The sequence below is a fragment of the Euleptes europaea genome, chromosome 9, assembly GCF_029931775.1.
Source record: "Euleptes europaea isolate rEulEur1 chromosome 9, rEulEur1.hap1, whole genome shotgun sequence".
NCBI lineage: Eukaryota > Metazoa > Chordata > Lepidosauria > Squamata > Sphaerodactylidae > Euleptes > Euleptes europaea.
The window spans coordinates 1,689,861-1,708,903 of record NC_079320.1 but is presented as its reverse complement, the minus strand read 5'-3'; the positions used below and the strand labels follow the sequence as shown (position 1 = coordinate 1,708,903).

Genomic DNA, 19,043 nt, shown 5'->3' with positions numbered 1-19,043 from the left:
CAGCGGCTAAGGCAGAACAGTGGACATCTTGCTGGGCATGACAGGACATCCGTCAATGGAGGCCTTGCTTCGCAGAGCTTGGCTCCAGCACCCTGTAATACACCTGTGGCTTGTACCTCTCCCATATCAACTGACTGTAGAGCGGCGAGCCTCTGAGAACATGGAGGGTGCTTTTTACCAAGCACTGCCTAGCCTAATTTGTGCCAACTCATCTAGGGAGGAAGGGCAAAACGTTTGGGTCAGATTGGAGCCCCAGCACCGTCAGGGTACAAACTAAGGTTGCCAACTCCTGGAGATTTGGGAGTGGAACCTGGGGAGGGGAAGGACCTCAGCAGGGTACAACGCCATTGAGTCCACCCTCCAAAGCAACTGTTTTCTTTAGGGAAACTGATTTATGTAGCCTGGAGACCAATTGTAATTCTGGGAAATATCCAGGGACCACCTGGAGGTTGGCAACTATGGTACAAACTGAGAGTCAAAGCAGGGACTGTGGAGGCAGCCATCTTTTCCTGTGCCTGCTTTGTTCCTGTGTAAAGCAGGGGTTGGATGGATGGCGGGCACATAAGAGAGGGCCTTTTCTGTGGTTGCCCCATGACTTTGGAACAAACTCCCCAGGGAGGTGCGCCTGGCCCCCTCACTTTCAATCTTTAGGAAGCAGCTGAAGTCGGTTTTATTTAGGACTGCACTTGATTATAGCAGTCCCGAACTGTGATTTTAAAATTTGGTTTTATGTATTTTTATGTACTGTATTGTATGTGTTTTATTTATATCGTAAGCCACCTTGAGCTCCATAAGGAAGAAAGGTGGCTAATAAATGTTTTAAATAAAATAAATAAATAATTGGAATCAAACCTGTGAGGGAAGCAGCGCCTATGCCTAACTTCCCCACAACTCATTGCTTAAGGCACTTTCTCTCCATCTTGCTAACTTCTGGAACAAAAGTAGGATGGGGAAGAAAGAAGTTTGGTGTCCTCCCATGTCAGGTAAGGGAGGATTTGGCCCCCCTCGCTTGAGCGAGTATGATTTTGGACACTGAAAATAGACCCCCTGCTAGCCCTTCTATATGGTCCCATGGACATTGGCTGGCATGTTTGTGTGTCTGCCATCTTGTTTGGCCCTCAGAGGCCTCTCTGGAGAAGGAGGCCTGCTGAGGTGAATTCATTGCCCAGCAACATTAATTTCTCTTCGAAGGCCTCTTCCGCGGGGGAGCGGGGAAGAAAAGTTGAGCTCTGGGTTGAAGATTAAAATGTTTTGCATATAATTAGCGATCAGATATAATTTATTCTGCTTCCGGCACTCCTGGAAATTCTGTGCACAGAGGAATGAAACATCACTGGCTGAAGACTGGCGGTTTTTTGCTTAACTTTTTTCATGCCTCTTCTCCACTTCTGAGGTTTCACCAATTTGTTTTCAAGGTTTTCTTCAAAGTGGTTAAGGCTCAATGCTTTTGCTCTTAAAGAATATGATTCTCAGGATGGACTCTGTGCGTGTGTAAAGTGCCGTCAAGTTGCAGCTGATTTAAGGCAACCCCAGCAAGGGGCTTTCAAGGCAACTGAGAAGCAGGGGTGGTTTGCCATTGCCTTCTTCTTCTGCTGAGTCTTCCTCAGTGGTCTCCCTTCCAAGTACCGACCTGGCTTAACTTCTGAGATCTCACAAGCTCCGGCTACACCATGCCGCATTCCCTTCCCCTTGGAGGGATAGCAGGATAAAAATAAAACGAACGGAAATGCTCAGGATTAAACCCAAAGAATCTGGCAGCAAGCCCTCCAATTTTCGTCTAGATGTTGGTGGACAAATTCCACCATTTTGAAACCATCGGCCATGGAAAGCAAGGTTGGGCACAATCCACCAGGGTTTTCTTCTTTGAATTCTCGCCCAGGAGTTGTTTCAGATGGATTGGGCCTGTGGCTATTAACGCCATATTCCTCTGTGCAATTACTTCAGCGCTTCCTGAGCGAACGGGGCCTGGAGTTGCCCAGAGGCGGCCAAGGAAAATACCAGGTGTTGTGGGTAGGAGGCATGTTGAGTCACTGCTGGGCTGGTGACCCGAGAAGGGCTTGGCCCGTGGCGTGCACCTCAGATGAACTGTGAACACAAGGCCTTCCCTGTGGTGGTGAGGGGGAGGCGTCCGTGGTTCGGTGGGCCTGGCTGCCATCAATAGCCAGAGGAGATCTCGAGGAGGATGGTCCACTGGAATGAGAGAAGCTCACAGAGCAGCATATTTTTCTTAAAGAAGGTGTGGACAAGGATGGCCCCTTCTCTGAGATCCCCATTCCTTTTGTCTCGTCCCTCTGGGGAAACTCCCCTGGCACGTTGTCCTTTGCATTGAGTAATGTCAGCAATTTCTGGATCACTTCTCTTGCAAGCATTTTTTTTTCCAAAATGGAAATTTATAGGACATTCCCAGCAATCTGAAAATACTGGGTTTAGTAAGTTGACTGTGTTCAGATCAGTCAAGACTAACCATCCACACACCCCCAAATGCTGCTTTAAAAATATATATGTAAGTATAAAATAAATAAGTAGTAGGGTTGCCAGGTCCCTCTTTGACACCGGCGGGAGGTTTTGGGTGGAGACTGAGGGGGGCGGGGCTTGGGGAGGGAATTCAATACCATAGATAAGGTGGCCGACTGCCAGGTATCTCCTGCTAATTCAACTGATCTCCAGCCAATAGAGATCAGATCACCTGGATAAAAATGGCTGCTTTGGCAATTGAACTATATGGCATTGAAGTCCCTCCCCTCCCCAAACCCCGCCCTCTTCAAGCTCCACCCCAAAATCTCCCACCGGTTGCGAAGAGGGACATGGCAACCCTTGCCATAGAGTCCAATTGCCAAAGTGGCCATTTTCTCCAGGTGAACTGAACTCTATCGGCTGGAGATCAGTTGTAACAGCGGGAGAACTCCAGCCAGTACCTGGAGGTTGACAACCCTATTATTTAGGGAGCATCACAAACAGTTTAAACTTGGGGGAAGGGTGATGGCTCCATGGCAGAGCCTCTGCTTGGCATGCAGAAGGTCCCAGGTACAATCTCAGGCATCTCCAATTAAAACATCAGGTATTAAGTAATGAGGAAGACCTCAACCTGAGACCCTGGAGAGGTGTTGCCACTCTGAGTAGACAGTACTGGCCTTGATGGACAAAGGGCCTGCTTCAGTATAAAGAAGCTTTATGTGTGGTTCATGTGTGCACTGAGAACATAAGAAGAGCCCTGCTGGATCAGACTAGTGGTCTATCTAGTCCAGCATCCCATCTTACACAGTGGCCAACCAGTTTCTCTAGACCAACAAGGCATAGAGGCTGAGGCCTTCCCCTGATAAAAACGTCAGAAGAGACCCACTGGATCAGACCAGTGAGGGTCCATCTAGTACAGCATCCTAGTGGCCAACTAGTTCCTTTGAAGGTCCAGGAATAGGGCATAGAGGCCAAGGCCTTCCAGTGATGTTGCCTCCTGGCACTGGTATTCAGAGATTGACTGCCTCTGAATGTGGAGGTTCCCTTTAGTGAACATGGCTAGTAGCCACTAATAGGCCTCTCCTCCATAAATCTATCTCCTTTCGAAGCTGTATATGCCTGTGGCCCTCACCAAGGTAGATTTAGAGCTAAGCATAAAGAAATGAGAAAAATTCGAGTCTAGTAGCATCTTAAAGACCAACACAATTTCCCAGGATATAAGCTTTCATGAGTCAAAGCACACTTCGTCAAAGCTCCCTTCTTTGACTCACAAAAGATTATACTCTGGAAAATAATTTTTTGTTCTTTAAGGTGCTACTGGACTTGAATTTTATCCTACTCCTACCAACTAGCAGGGTAGTATAGATGCAGGGCATTCACCTGCATCTATAAAGAAATGAGTGATTGCAGAACAAATTTATGGAGATGATAGATGTGCTTCTTCTTTGATAGGTTTTCAGGAAATGGATAGATCCCCTATCTCCACAAATGGGGTTCCCCCTCCCCGTATGGGATGCTGCTCCTTTTTATTGACCCAGTTCCATTTATTTCGATACAAGATCAGCTTGAGAAATATCTATGAAAATGAGCCCGCTTCCCTTCCTTCCTTTCTTGTAGCACCGACAGGAGGAGCTGGAAGGGGGCGGCTGGGAGTACGCCTCCCTCTTTGGCTGGAAGTTCCACCTGAAATGCCGCAAAACCGACTCTTTCCGCCGCTGCCGTTGGAGGCGTCGGATGGAGCCCCTGGAGCAGACAGGAGCAGCTGCTGTCTTCGCGTTGGAGGGCGCCCTGGTAGGTGCCCACCTTGGTGTGTTGTCCTTCTTGCATTTTCCGATAACACCCCCCCCCCCGTATTTTCAGAATGAATGCAAAGAGGGCAGTCAAGGGGAAGCTGAAAAATTGAAGGGGGACGTCACCATGACCTGCCACAGCACCATAGAATCATAGTGCTGGAAGGGACCACCAGGGTCATCTAGTCCAACTTCTTGCACAATGCAGGGAATTCACAACTACCTCCCCCCCACACACCCCCAGTGACCCCCTACTCCATGCCCAGAAGATGGCCAAGATGCCCTCCCTTTCATGATCTGCCTAAGATCATAGAATCAGCATTGCTGACAGATGGCCATCTACCCTCTTCTTAAAAACCTCCAGGGAAGGAGAACCCACCACCACCTCCCGAGGAAGCCTTTTCCACTGAGGGACCTCTCTAATTGTTAGAAAATTCTTCCTAATAGACGGAAACTCTTTTGATTTAATTTCAACCCGTTGGTTCTGGTCCGACCTTCTGGGGCAACAGAAAACAACTTGGCACCGTCCTCCATATGACAGCCCTTCAAGTACTTGAAGATGGTTATCAAATCACCTCTCAGTCTTCTCATGCAACCTTTCTCTACTTTGAACGAAATCCCATTCAAGGTGAATTTCAGCCCATGACAGACAGTAGGAATGTTTATAGACTGAATACATGGAAAGGGAGGAGAAGCTGCCCTTGTCCCCCCCCCCCCCCCGCTTCTGAACTTTGATTGGCTTGGTGTGAACAGAAACCTGTGGGTAATGTTTCTGCTCCCCTCTGTGAGTTTTGTCTAGGGACGATCCAAATGCATTATGAGTGCCCCTCTTTTACTCTTGTGCAAATGGCGAGAGGTGACATTCTCTTGAAATAAGTTTCATTTCAGTGTCATAAGAACATAAGAAAGGCTATGCTAGATCAGACCAAGGACCATAAAGTCCAGCAGTCTGTCCACACAGTGGCCAACTAGGTGCCTCTAGGAAGCTGAGGCTGCGTGTGGCCGGACCCAAATCCAGACTTAGAATGGGTTCTTTCCTGTCCTGGCTCCTGGACTGAACTGGGGGACTGAGAGGGACACCAAATCTAGATCTAGGGCTGGGCCCTGAAGTACAGGGAGCAGAAGGGCAGAAGGCCCAACTCTGGGACAGTTCAAGGTATTTTATCAACCCAAGCAAGGTACAACCATTGTGTGCTCCCATGGGGTTCAACTCAGACCTGGTCAGTAATGGTGCAGCTATAGGAAGTGATGCGTTCGGCCAATGGCAGTGGTCAGGGGCGAGCCAAATTTTTCTCCAATGGGAATGGTGGGCCAGGGAATCTCCTGCCCCACTAGAGGAATGGGACCCCTTGGAGAACTCCAGGCCTTACCTTAGGGTTGTCAGGTCCCTCTTCACTCCTGGTGGGAGGTTTTTGGGGCGGAGCCTTAGGAAGGTGGGGTTTGGGGAGGGGAGGGACTTCAATGCCAAAGAGTCCAGTTGCCAAAGCGGCCATTTTCTCCAGGTGACCTGATCTCTATCGACTGGAGATCAGTTGTAATAGCAGGAGATCTCCAGCTAGTACCCGGAGGTTGGCAACCCTAACTTACCTGGATGTTGGTGACTCCCTAGACCAGCCCTCCCCCCACATCAGCCATGAGGTTCTTGGTTTGGGCCTGGGTGTCCTGGCAGCCATCCCCATCCAGATGATCTCATGCAGGGCAGCTGCCCCCTCCTGCCCAGGCTGTCCTCAAGCCATTGAAACACCACTGAAACGAAGGCTTCTGTGAGGCAGGAGACTGGCAAGAAGCCCCGCAGCCCCCGCCTCCCCCCTGCCTCCAGCCTCTCCCCCCCCCCATTTATTTTCTTAACTAATATGCTGGCTTTCTTAAGACATTGGATTTCATAATCTCTTGGCTTTTCAGGGAGCTAATGGGAACCAAAGGCTCCAACACAAAGGCTCCATTATACTCCCCCCCCACTACCCCAGCCTCTGGATTTTCCTTTATGCTAAATTTTGTCCTTCCCTTCTTTTTGACATTTGGACTAAGTTTTAAACAAGTTAATATATAACATTTAGTCATGTGGGGTTTTTAAAAAATAATAATTTCTGTATATTCTCATTCACCTTGAGAACGGGCCAAGTTTCCCCGCCGTATCATCTTAACGACACGCTCCGAGGAGCGGACCGGCCCTGCAATGTTCCGGGACAGTTCCTGCTGGGCTGCTGCCCTGGCGCGCCCCCCCTGTCGGCTGGGAGCCAGCTGAGCCGAGTGGTCCCCACAGGCTGGCAGTGCCACAGGGACCACTTGGGTGGGATCCTGGCTGTGGCGATCCTAATGGTGTGCGTAGGCTCACCCACTGGCAGCCAGGGCTGCAATGACCGCTTGCCTGAGCTCACTCCAGGGCTGTCTTCACATTTTTGCCTGCCCTGAGAAGCAAACGGAGGGACAGGCAGAAATGCATGGGTAGAAAAGTTCACAAACAACACCAGAGTCCATCAGAGTTGCCAGCCTCCAGGTAGGGCCTGGAGATCTCCTGGAATTCCAGCTATCTCCTTATGACAGAGATCAGTTGCCCTGGAGGAAATGGCTGCTTTGGAAGGTGGGTTCTATGCCGTTATACCTGCTGAGGCCCCTCCCCTCCCGAAACCCTGCTGTCTCCAGGTTCCAGCTCAAAATCTCCAGGAATTTCCCAACTTGGTGCTGGTAACCGGAGACAGTTGAGCTGGAAGGATCTGTAGCCAGGCCAAGTCGGGATGAGAGCCAGCATGGCGTAGTAGTTAAGAGCGGCGGACTCTAATCTGGAGAACCTGGTTGGTTTCCCCATTCCTACACATGAAGCCAGCTGGGTGACCTTGGGCCAGTCACAGTTCTCTCCGAACTCTCTCAGCCCCACCTGCCTCACAGGGTGTCTGTTGTGAGGAGGGGAAGGGAAGGGGATTGTAAACCACTTTGAGACTCCTTAAAAGGTAGAGAAAATCGGGGTATAAAAACCAATTCTTCTTCTTCTATCAGGCAGTGAGCAGGGTGGGACCGTCCTGGTCACAGCAGCTTCTTTCCTCGTTCTATTACCCCAAGCGGGCACCAGCACACAGGCCAAGAAGCTTCTTGCTCAAGCGCTGGAGGCTCCATCCCAATGTGGAGGCTGCTGCGGGACCCCTGTTTTGCTGGGGTGTCATTCCTTCGCTCATTTAGCCTAACCTTGGTCCACTGTCTTAAGTAGGGGCCTGTTGCTGGCCTTTGCAGTTGAAGTTTCTGCATGCGCAGAGTTATCACTCTTCAACTTTGGGCGGGAGGTGCCCAGTTTGAAGGAGACCAGTTGAGAGCCAAACTACATGATACTTTTAAAGCAAGCCAGGTCCCCCTCCAAATCGGGCTCCCACAAGCTCCAAAAGTGATGTTCCCCACCACTGCAATGTGGCTGAGAGAAAAGCAAGTTATTTAAAAAAATACCCTGTAGTTTGTAGGGTTGCCTCTTGCCCGCTAGTGGTGGCTAAACCCTCACCCATGCTCCCCATCCCCCACTCGCACTCAGCCAAGTGGTGCGGGAGGGGGAAGTGTGTGTGTGTGTGGGGACTGATGTTGTGCAATTCAGCAATGACACTTCCAGGGTTTCATTACCGTGAACATTACCGTGTTGATCGACTCTCTAGGAATTCCCCCAATCAATGGTTTTTACCATAGAGATTGGGTAAATTCCTAGACCGTCACTCAACGCAATGACATCACTTTATTCTCCAATATGAGAATCAGTTCTCTACTACCTACTACCCAGAAGTGACATCACTGCATTGCACAAATCTCCCCATTGCTATGACCTGCCCTAAAGCCCCACTGTTTCTAGGTTCAGGCCTGGGAACCCTTTTAGTTTGGCCCTCTGCCTCCCTGCCTGTCCCCTTGGCAGGCATATCTCAGGACCATTCTTTGTTTTGGCCAGTTTGATGTTATTATTTCTATTTTGGAGTCACTCTGTATGTTCATCGGTCTTCCCCCCGTCTTTCATTTCAAATCAAAGTCCCTTTGGAAAAACTAAAAACAAATTCACAGTTTATCACATATTTAAACTTGCGCACAAACACACTATAAAACATCTTCAGCTGCCAGAAAGAATTCTGATTTTTCTGTGGGGAGGATTCTACAGAAAAGCTCACAGAAGGAGTTGATGAGTGGATCTTCTTGCCTCCCCCATTCCCGGCAGCCCTCCCGGCACCCCAAAAATCCTTGGCTGAGGGTCGAGAGTCCTTGGAAGCCAAAGGCATTCCCTTCCTCTTCCACTGGCATCTGTTTCCAGCTAGTTAGTTAAAATTGACCTACAATGTAAACTAAAGTGGGCCATTGAGTCACAACCAACTCACGGTGACCCCATAAAGTTCCACCACGTGGGGTTTTCAGGGCAAGAGAGGGGCAGAGGTGGTTTGCTATTGCCTTCTTGTGCATAGCAGCCCCACTCTTCTTTGGTGGTCTCCCATCCAAGTACCAAGCCTGCTTAGCTTCTGAGCTTAAACTAAATCAGGCTAATCTGGGCAATTAGGGCTGCTACAGAGCTACTAGAACACCTTAGAGGTTAATGCAAGGCCATGACTCTTCATCAAGCAAGGTAAACTTTGCAAAATCTGAGTTATAAACTCTTAAACCTTGGCTTTTCAAGACATTTTCCTGGTCTAGAGATGCCTAGATTATCCTGTATACATTCTCAGCCCTACCTTCAGCCTTCAGGTAAGGGAGTATGAAACCTCTTGAGGTCCTTGGTGGGTCAGACCAATAATCCACCAAGTCCACCTGTCCCATCTTTAGCAGTGGATTGTGAGTGTGCTGAGTGGAGAGAGGGTGGAGACAACAGGGAGTCTCCTTGGTGAGTGGAGGGGTCATTGGTATGGGGTACATGGAAGCAGAGCCTCTGCAACATCAGATGCAAAGCCTGTGGGAAATGCGGAAGGAGGGAGCCGTTGCTATGAGGGAGCAGAAGGGCCACGGGCCGTGGGGGAAGAGAGCACTTCCATTCCCCAAGGGAAGACTCTGAGGCTCCCGAGATCTTGGCTGGAGAATCGCACCCCACTGAAGTCCCTCCCCTCCCCTCCCCAAACCCCGCCTTCCCCCAGGCTCTATCCATAAAACCTCCAGGAATTGCTCAACCCAGAGCTGGCAACACTACCAGTGAGACTTCTGCGGCAGGTGGTTCTCCATCGGTTTCTGTTTGTCCTCTTCCTTTTTCATACATTGAGCTCGGGTCTGCAAGCAAGACCTCCATGCCTGTTTCATACCCACTTCCCTCTATTTAAAGTTCTTCTGGAAGCTGTTGGCAAAAAATTCTGTGTGACTCAAAAATTTTCAGCCTGTATTATCAAGACTAGTCAGTCCTAACGAAGGCATCCTCTCAAGATCCAGGCAGCTTCACACTTGAGAGCTTTGCAAGATGAAGGCAGCCTTGTCCAGGGGGGAAGGCAGAGCTCTTCCAGGCCCTGACCCAGTTGCTCTCTTCCGTGTGCACTGAGCATACCTGGGCAGGTGATGGGCCTGCAGCCTGGCTCATGGAGTAGACCCTGTGGCACAGTACTGACTCTCTGAAGACCTGGAGCCAGCTCTGAATGCTCAAGTGCAGTAGGTCATCCTGGATCATCTCCAGAGGTCTCATAAATTGGGATTACTGGGTTCCTTCTTTGTGGTTCCTTGGCTATTTGCTGAATACTTCTTGAAACGATTCTGCCAGATTTTACGGTTTCTGGAGAGTGGCCTTTTCCAGCGCTTCAGGGAAAGAGCAGCTTGACCTCAGGGGCCAGGCCTGAATTCTGAGCTTATGTCTCATTCCCAGTCATGTCAAAGAGTGGCAATCTTACCATGGCAACCTCGCTTATTCAGAACTTGAGCTGCTTGTTCAGCTGTTGAATCAAATTACTTAATTTGATTTTTTTTTGAAAAATTCTAGTCATTATTATTGCTCATTAATGAATTAAGATTACAAGTCTCACCCCTGAGCTGCTTATTAGCTCAAATCTCAGGCGAATCATAGTAGCATTGAATTTGCAGTGTGTCAGGCCCAGGGCAGGACGTGCTTTGGTGATGGGAGGGAGGCTTAGAATCATTGAACCATAGAGTTGGAAGGGGCCATGCAGGCCATCTAGTCCAGCCCCCTGCTCAATGCAGGATCATTGATGTGGTAGGAACTGGGTCTGACAGTCTGTTGCTTGATTCATTAGTGGGACATCAGACGTCTCTTGATATGATGGCTGATGAACAACGACTGTCTGTATGGATTGTCCATGAACCCAGATTCTATCCTTAAGCTTCAGTTCTTGAAATTCAGCATGAAGCATCAGAGAACAGCTGCAGAAAGGCCAGCGGTGGTGGTGGTGGGGAGGCCCCAAATAATAGATTTGGAAGTCTTTAAGAGGAGAGTAGAGAGCCCTGTGGCGCAGAGTGGTAAGCTGCAGTACTGCAGTCAAAAGCTCTGCTCGCGACCTGAGTTTGATCCCGACGGAAGTCTGTTTCAGGTAGCCGGCTCAAGGTTGACTCAGCCTTCCATCCTTCCTGTTGGAATATCTGCTGTGGAGATATTCCTGTATTTAGCAGAGTGCCTCAAGCTTAGCGTTCAGCAGAAGCTCAGCCATGCGTGCGTGTGTGGAAATAAAAAGGAGCAGTCATTTGCTCTAAGTAAACTAAAGATACATTTATTGTGGAAATACAACTTGGATAGGAAAGGACAAACAAGGGTACTCTATCCTAATCTACCTTGCTAGTTCTCTAGGTATAAAAAAAGGTATCTGCCTTCCTCTCCATCTTTGGGGTGGGAAGGTCGATACAGAGCGCCCTGCTCTAAGATCTTGCTTGGATGAAGGGCAAAAGGGAAGAGAGAGAGAGAGGGGGGGGGGAGTTTCCCTGACAATACATCCTCTAAACATCAAAGGGGCAGGAAATGAGGGCAAGGTGTAACTAGAGATGACCTCCCCCTGTCCTGTCTATCTATCTGACTCTGTGGTTAATTCCCCCTCTCAATGTGCAGGCAAGTGACACCGTCCCAGAAGGGCAGATTTTCCAACACTTCCGAGGTTGTAAAATGAGTACCCAGCTTGCTGGGGGTAAAATGTAGACAACTGGGGAAGGTACTGGCAAACCACCCTGTAAAATAGTCTGCCTAAAAAACATCGGGAGGGGACGTCAGTCACCCCATGGGTCAGCAATGTCCTGGTGCTTTCACAGGGGACTACCTTTACCTAAGAGTGGAGTGGACATGTTCATGGAGGATAGGGCTATCCATGGCCACTAGTCATGATGCATACCTATTCTCTTCAGGATCAGAGGAACATGCCTATTATCTTAGGTGCTGTGGAACACAGGCAGGATGGTGCTGCTGCAGTTGCCTTGCTTGTGGGCTTGCTAGAGGCACCTGGTTGGCCACTGTGTGAACAGACTGCTGGACTTGATGGGTTCTTATGTAGATTGTATGGGTGTGTTTGGGCAAATCCAGACACTGTTATGCTTTTGCATGGCTGATCTCCCCAGAAATCTTCCTGGCCCAGTGCCCACACCCATTGCTTTTGGAGAGACTATAGAAACCATGGTTGAACTGTTCACCTGACTCCTGGTCTTCCTTTAAGCAAATGCAGCCAGAGAAAAGGTATAGGGACTGACACAAGCAGGATACAGAGAGGGGAAAGGAAGAGGGGATAAAGGAAACTTGGGAGACTTGCTTTTAAAACATCCACATGACCTAATTATTTTAAATGGATGGGGCTGCAATCTGCAGGTTTTCCTGCACAGCAATATGAAGGTAATTGCTATTCCTGATGTGGTTTCTGGAGGACTCCCTGGACCACCTGAGGTTCTGACACGTTCCTGGGACCAGGCAGCTCCCCCAGGTGTCTGGAAAATCCATCCTGGATTCTGTTTCCAAGCCATCTCCAGACATCTGATAATTGGAAATACTGAAAGATGGGTTCCACATTAATTTGGAATGCATGGCTCTGCTTTTAGCCTAGCTGCTCCACTGAAGAGGTGATGGAAGTCTTTGGTATCAAGCCTCTTGCAAGTGCTTGAGTCTCCTTTTCCTTTGGGGTTTGTGGTGCCCCATTCACAGAAGTTCTACTCTATGAATGTTATTGGCCAAGGGCTTTGGGAAATGCTTTCAGCATCTTTTGGAACATAACTAGCTAAAGGCCTAAAGGCCAAGTTTTGTGGGCAGTGAGAGTTTTGAGTCCTTTCACAACCAACTTTACTGTCTAGCTGTGGGAATGAAAGAAGAGCCCTGCTGGGTTGGACAAAGAGCCTGTTCAGATCCAGCTCTGGCCAGTGGAACTTACTTCCAAGTAAATGTGCAATTGATTAGGTTGCATATGGAGGATAATTTTCTTGCAGAGATGCTTTAGATTTCTGGGGCTGTCAGGCTGTCCAGATGTTTGAAGGTCATACACAGTAACGAGGCATTCCCAAAAAGGAGATCTATGTCGAGACATACCCACATGTGAAATCCCAGACTGTAGGATCCAGAGGTCTTTTAGGCATCGGTGTATGCAGGCATACCCTGCCCTGAACATTCCAGGCTGGCCCGATCGTGTCAGATCTTGGAAGCTAAGCAGGGTTGGCCCTGGTTAGGATTTGGATGGGAGACTAACAGGGAGGTCCAGGGTTGCTATGCAGAGGCTGGCAAGGGCAACCCGCCTCCGTTCATCTCTTGCCTAGAAAATGCTATGGGGTCACCATAGGTTGGCTGCAAGTTGAACGCACTTTCCACCACCGTATACAGGCATAGGGTCAGTTTTCATCCAGATGGAGAAAGAGAGGGAGAAAGACAAGAGCTGAACCAATTTTGTCTTTATTTACCTACCCAAAGGTACCAAATAGATACAGAGAATTGTAGACAATCCTAGATATAAGGTCTGGTTCAAAAACAATTTGAAATATGGAGGCTGTAGTGTGACAGCATTTCAGGCAGTTTGAAATACTATAATAATAACCTACCACAAAATCCCAGTGTACAATGTCCTTAAGAGTTCCCCTGAAAAGGTGTCCCTCCCATGTGCCTAGCTCAGGAAGATCCAGCCGGAGGAAGGGGGCAATGTGTGTTTGTCCCCAAAGGTGTGGCAATAAAATGATATCACTCCTCTTTTCTTGCTCAGTTTGCAAACTGACTGAGAGTTAACACACTTTTCAATTGTCAATGAACTCTGTTGTTTAGAGCTACCTTCATGTTGGGCAATTAGTTGAAACAGTTACAGAAAAAAGTTAGATCAATTGCTTTTTAATAGAAGTTAAGAAGAAGAAGAAGAGTTGGTTTTTATATGCTGACTTTCTCTGCCACTTAAGGAAGAATCAAACTAGGTTACAATCACTTTCCCTTCCCCTCCCCACAGCAGACACCCTATGAGGTAGGTGGGGCTGAGAGAGTTCAGGGAGAGCTGTGACTAGCCCAAGGTCACCCAGCTGGCTTCATGTGGAGGAGTGGGGAAACCAACCTGGTTCACCAGATTAGTGTCCGCCGCTCATGTGGAGGAGCGGGGAATCAAAGCCGGTTCTCCAGATCAGAGTCCACTGCTCCAAACCACCACTCTTAACCACTACACTACGCTGGCTCTTCTGGCTGGCTGAGATTGGCCTTCTTATCTTGCTATATCAGATATTTCTCATATGCCCATGCTGATTCGCTTATTTGCACTTATCTTGCTGATCTCATATTTAGTTATAACCAATCAGATATCTAGATACATCACATGATTATAACAGATCAGATTTAGAGACAGATAAGATTGATAATTTTTCTATAAATATGCACTCCTGTGACAAGCAACTCAGATTTCTCTGGCTGGAAGTCTCAGAAGAAGAATAAGTGAGATCTCTGGGTGAAATGTTTTGGGTAACCTGGGCTTTTTGATAATCCCGTCCTCTGGCAGCAAATTCCACATTTTAATCACTCGCTCTGTGTAAAGAAGTATTTCCTTTTGCTCGTCCTGAATCTACTGCCCTTCAGCTTCATTGGATGCCCTCGAGTTCTAGCATTTTGGGAGAGGGATAAAAAGTTCTCTTTGTCAACGGTCTCCACCCTGTGCATAATTTTATAAACCTCTATCATGTCCCCCTTTAGTCATCTCTTTTCTAAACTGAGAAGGCCTGCATACTTCAGCCTTTCCTTATAGGGAAGGCGCTCCAATTCCCTCATCATCTTGGTTGCCCTCTTCTGTACTCCTAGGGTGGAGTGACGGATGACAAGAATGATGATGGCAAATCAGTATCCACGCTCAACTTTGGTGTGAATCGTCCGACCATTTCCTGCATATTTGACTGTAAGTGACCCTCTGCTGGGAGCCTGGGTGTTTTCTTCTCTGCACAAGAAAGCTAAATAACCCTAGAAAGAGAACAGCTGACAGCCAGTGGGGTACAGAGCAGCAGAATTGGATGAGGAGAGACTTGGGTTCAAGTTTTTGCTCAACCATGAAGCTCACTGATCACACACTGAACACACATGAAGCTCCCTTATCCTGAACCAGACCCTTGGTCCATCCAGGTCAGTATTGTCTACTCAGACTGGCTGCAATTCTCTAGGGTCTCAGGCAGAGGTCTTTCACATCACCTATTACCTGACCCTTTTTAAAGTGGAGATGCCAGGGATTGAACCTGGGAGCTTCTGCATTCCAAGCAGAGGCTTTTCCGATGACCCACAGCCCCTCCCCTCCTGGATGGCCCTGGGTGGGCTTTTGGCCTTATAGGCTAGTAATGGGGGGACCCCACTTATGCTTCCCTGAGCTCCTTGGGAGAGGGGTGGGCAGGATGAAAATGGACAGGGCCTGGCAACCCTGAGTTCTAGCCCCTGGCCTCTCCCACACTTTGGTCCTGAGTGTCGTGTAAGGTGCTGGTTTTGTTGCAAATCACTTTTCAAGGGTGGCGTGTGTGTGTGTGTGTGTGTGGGGGATTCCATGGCTGTCTTGCTTTCGTGCTTGAGCAAGAAACAGCAAAATGGACCTGAAAAGCCAAGACAGATTAGCGAGATGGGGACCTCTGATAACCTGCAGCTGTGAGAGAAACCTGGCGAAGCTTAGCTCCATGTGCCTACGGCTTGAGCAGAATAAGGCCCTCGCTAGGGTTGCCAGCCTCCTGGTGGGGCCTGGAGATCCCCTGGAATTAGAACTGATCTCAGGACCACAGGGACGACTGTGCTAGGTGAGTTTCCTCCTCTGTTTTTCTTGTTGCAGACGGGAGCCGGTACCATCTGCGCTGCTACATCTATCAAGCAAGGGAGCTGATGGCCATGGACAAAGACAGCTTTTCAGGTGAGCCTGCACTGGCCGCTTTCTACCGTTCTACCGGTCAGCGGCCGTGTGTATCCCAGCATCAGATGCAACTCTGGTCTCCTCTGGCTTCAGTCTGACACGACAGGCGTGGCGTTGCTGTTCTCCCCCTCAAACTGCAGCCTTCAGGAAGTTCTGCCAAAGGAGTGAAGCAGGTCTCGTCAGAGCGTGACAAGCGGAGCAGGTGGCCCGTGACTCTGCTCTGCCTGGCAGCCAAGCAAGGGGCTACCTTCTGGGGAAACGCGGAGGGAGTCTTTCCATCCTGCTTTGCATTCTGAACTTCTGACTCTGAGGAGCTCTGAAGGCGGAGTTGGCTGAACATCCCGGTCTTCCGCTTCCCCAACAGGACAGGCCCAGAGCCTGCATGTGAAGGACACGTGAAGCTGCCTTTTATACTGACTCACACCCTCAGACCCTTGGTCCATCACCATTAGTGTTGTCAGCTCAGACTGGCAGCGGCTCTCCAGGGTCTTTCGCAGGGGAGGGGCCATGGTTTCGGCATGCAGAAAGTCCTAGGTTCAATCCCTGGCATTTTCGGTGGAATGATCAGTTAGCATTTTTTACTAAATTATTTATTTTAAGCATTTTTATGCCGTAATAGGTGCTGGGTAAACCCTGGAGAGCTGCTGCCAGTCTGAGTAGGCGATACTGACCTTGATGGACAAATGTTCTGGTTCAGTATAAGGCAGCTTCATGTGTTCATCACCTGCCACCTGATCCTTTTAACTGGAGATGCTGGGGATTAAACCTGGGACCTTCTGCATGTCAGGCAGAGGCTCTACCGCTGAGCTATGGCTCATTCACTGCATGGCACCTATTGGGATACTGTTTTGTTTGGAACTGGCTTTTCCAAAGGGAAAGGGGGAATGGACATCTCAAATGTCCCTCTCTTTGCGTCTGGGGCCAGGAATTGGCTCGTGACCTCCCCAGGACAGCAACCGACAGGCACATAGAAGGCGGACCTTTGTCTCACCCACTCCGCCCAATGCTGTATCTAGTGCCCAAAGCTCCCCTCTTCCACACCAAAAGCAACTGCCAGGCAGTTATGGCATTTGTTTGACCCAAGAAACTATTTACACCACAGAGAAATCCTTTTTAAAGTTGCTTGTTTGCAAATAACGCTTGAGCTGACCATTTTTAAAACTCTTTAAAAAGCTTTAAAATTGGTAACATTGAATTTCTGTTAATTCTGGGCAACTTGAAAAAATATGTACACTTAGTTGGAAGAAGAAGAGTTGGCTTTTATTTGCTGACTTTCTGCACGACTTAAGGAAGAATCAAACCGGCTTGCAATCTCCTTCCCTTCCCCTCCCCACAACAGACACCCTGTGAGGTAGGTGCAGCTGAGAAAGCTCTAAGCTGTGACTAGTTCAAGATCACCCAGCTGGCTTTGTGTGTAGGAGTGGGGAAACAAATCCAGTTCACCAGATTAGCCTCTGCCACTCATGTGGAGGAGTGGGGAATCAAACCCAGTTCTCCAGAACAGAGTCCACCACTCCAAACCACCGCGCTTAACCACTACGCCATGCTGGCTTAGTTGGGTGCTTAGTTGTGGAGTTGTTTTCTTGAATGGTGATGGGCCTACACCCACCCATTTGCATGAGTCCAGTGGTCCAAAACAGACGTAAAGTATAGTCTTCCATGAATGGGCTCCCAAGAGGGTGCTTTTCTTTTCAAAAGGAGCGCTGACATGTGCGTACTGTTTGTTTTTTCTCTAAAACCCACTGAGAAGCTAATTCATGAAACATCCACCCATCACGTCTCTCGATGTTCTAGTCTTCTCAGACTGGGAAATGAATTTTTCCTCTTGCTGATTTTTTTAAAGAAACACACACACTTGGACTTCTCAGGAGGATGGCAAATTGTAAGCAAATGTGCTTTATGGCTCCCAACCTGGGACACTGAGCACAAGAACAATACTTTTGTCTGCACAAAGGAGTCGATGGCAGCGTTCCCGGACGTGGTGTTTTCGGTTTACCGGGAAATATCATTCATCGGGTCTGAGATGCTGCTGTTGCTCTGCGTAGAAAATGATTTGCAGATTCTCAGCTAACTCTGGGCAGGAACTGTTTGCAAAGCTTGGCAAGGCCGCAAGAGGAATTCTAGTTTTGAGGTCAAGTGGCTGAGCTGTTTGCCCTGTAGCAAGGTCAGGCCCTGGGATGGTCATCAGGGGATTGATGGGGTGGAGTCCAGCTTTTCCTGTTGCTAGGGGCAATCCTGCCTCCAGTGTGCAGGAATTTGCTGGCACCTCTTGTTGCATTGAAGGGAACTGCACACCCTCAGCTGCCTGGGGACACACAGCAGGTTGGCCTTGAACCTGAGACACCATGGTGTGGAGAGCCAGCGTGGCATAGCAGTTAAGAGCGGCAGACTCAAATCTGGAGAACCGGGTTCGATTCCCCACTCCACCACATGAAGCCTGCTGGGTGACCTCAGGCCAGTCACAGTTTTCTCCGAACTTGCTCAGCCTCACCTACCTCACAAGGTACCTGTTGTGAGGAGGGGAAGGGAAAGTGTTTGTAAGCTGCTTTGAGACTCCTTAAAGGTAGAGAAAAGCAGGGTATAAAAACCAACTCTTCCTCCTCCTCCTCCACCACCACCACTGCATCTCGAGAGATCTGTATCTTCCTTCTGTGCTGTTGATGTTTCTTTCCCTTGAAGTGGAAAGCACCTCTAGATGTGTACCTTCCCTGGTTTATCTAATCTGGCCTGTAGAGAGAGGCAGGCCAAGCTTCCTCCTTCAAGTGGCCAGCCAGCAAAACCAGCCCACTTCATGCACCAACTGGGAGGGTACGAAAGAGGGAGGTGGGGGTGGGGGAATGGCTCTTGTCATCCCACCTGTTACAGTAGGAAGGGGGTGAAGCCAAACGGTTGCCATCTCCTGGACTACATGGTAACCAAACAGACAGGTGTCCCAGCTGTCCCAGACAAGGAAGAACCATGGGCAGAGAAGCCTCTCAGGAAGAACCAGAGGGAATCCATTTTCTCTGTGCCCAGACCGAGTCTCCAGCAGCTGTCATTTCGTAAGGAACGACCAGACACGCAGGCAGCCCACCCCACCCTCCACCTGCATACTTAATGGCTCATTGGAAGCCTCCGAGATAACAGCAGCACGAGATCGCACCTCCCGCGTGCGAATCTTTGTCTCGGACCAGATGGTCCCATCTACTGACCCTCCCGGAATGTGCTTAGTCAATGGTTTAGGTGTAGCCTGTCTAAATTGCCCCTGCCCCACCTCTCAGCCGACCATCAAGGTCTTTGTTTCCTCCGGGAACCACAAGGGGGTAATCTAATTAACCCCCACCCCAGAAAGAGTTTAACTGAGGAAGCCAGACCACGCTCGGGGGCTTCTTCTTCTTCAAGCTCCTTTTACTATTACTCTGTTGGTTTGGGTAGCGATGCCTGACCACGCACCCCTCCTGCCTTGCTGGTCAAGTCACGGGAACCCCCTGTCCCCTTTCACTCCTCTCTGCTACACGGAGCCCAGGACGTCGTCTTCAGGATCAGGTGACTATCGCCCCATTTTCAAATTGGCAAACGTTCTGCT

At 49.2% G+C, this 19,043-nt stretch overlaps 1 protein-coding gene across 1 annotated transcript in view; it reads left to right on the top strand.

The window, feature by feature from the left end:
* Positions 1-19,043, top strand: part of DYSF (dysferlin) — a 178,296-nt gene that overhangs the window by 82,206 nt on the left and 77,047 nt on the right. The window contains exons 29-31 of the mRNA XM_056855187.1: positions 4,072-4,245; positions 14,401-14,494; positions 15,401-15,478. Of these exons, the coding sequence (XP_056711165.1) occupies positions 4,072-4,245; positions 14,401-14,494; positions 15,401-15,478 (346 nt within the window). The remainder of the gene's footprint in view (positions 1-4,071; positions 4,246-14,400; positions 14,495-15,400; positions 15,479-19,043) is intronic.